The sequence below is a fragment of the Entamoeba invadens genome (assembly GCF_000330505.1).
Source record: "Entamoeba invadens IP1 unplaced genomic scaffold scaff_1105074725239, whole genome shotgun sequence".
Taxonomy (NCBI): Eukaryota; Evosea; order Mastigamoebida; family Endamoebidae; genus Entamoeba; species Entamoeba invadens.
Window position 1 is genome coordinate 1 of NW_004443742.1, and position 1088 is coordinate 1088.

At 28.9% G+C, this 1088-nt stretch overlaps 1 protein-coding gene across 1 annotated transcript; it reads right to left on the minus strand.

The window, feature by feature from the left end:
• Positions 1-28: 28 nt before the first annotated feature.
• Positions 29-632, minus strand: EIN_092430 (hypothetical protein; the record flags this gene model as incomplete). Its single annotated transcript, XM_004261274.1, has 2 exons — positions 29-98; positions 240-632. Coding segments are annotated over 2 exons (463 nt in total), but the record flags the coding sequence as incomplete, so codon positions are not given.
• Positions 633-1088: the final 456 nt, after the last annotated feature.

The window sequence follows — 1088 nt, forward strand, 5'->3', positions numbered from 1 at the left end:
CAATATGCTTGTGCGACTTTACAGTCACCCAGTAGTGCTCCGATCGATGAAGCACAAGGAGGCATTGGTCGTTTCGTCACCCACCCACAGCAGTCGAACTTGGTGTCATTGTATTATTTAATAACTATAGTTTCATATTAATTAAAACAATTAACTAATAACTCTAGTTAAAAATTATTACATAATAGTAATGAGCATTAAACTATTTATAACTATAAAGTATTAGATATGGAACAAACCATGTCTTCCCAATGGGACAGTGTTTTTAAGGTGTTATCTTTAGTGTTCACAAACGACGAATAAGTGATCGCGTAGTACGTCCCAAGCGCAAAGGCACAAGTGATCCCTAAACCTATGACCATATAAGAGAGAAGACACATCCAATCCTTTTGAATGAAGGAACAAGCAATCATCATCCCCCCAGCTATGATAAATAAAACACATAGAGATATAGTTTCGAGCATATACACCGTTTTACTATAAAATTTTAAGTCAGAATTGTTCAATTTTTGTGTGTTGGGCATCTTCCCAATCGGCCCAAAGATCGACAAAAAGATCACACCAGAAGCTGATAAGACGGTGAGGACCCCTAATATTAATAGAGATAAGTTGTAGAGCTTTGCTAATTCCATCTCAATTTTGAAGTTCTAGTTGGAGGCGTTTTGTACAAACAAAAAACTGAGTTGTCACTCATTTATGATGTTAAAAATCAAGTTATGGTAGTAGGTAATATATTATTATTTTATGTATTTTTATTATAAAAGTATTAGTAATTTAGTTTTTTTGTGTAATTTGATATTTTAATTTGGTTTAATAGAAATAATAAAGACAAAAAATGATGAGATTATTATATCAAAAATGTCAAATAATAAATTATTGTAGTAAAAAAAATCAACAAATTATATTTAAATTACTTATTATTAATATTTTATTAATATATATTCATTATAATTGTTTGGTTGTAAAATAAAAAAACAATTAAGCAAATTAGTAAAAGTTGTAATGTGTGTTATAGATGAATGTGTAAATATTTTATTACCTCAAATGTAAAAATCTTTAAATTGTTTTGAGTTTTTTCGTTATTTTGT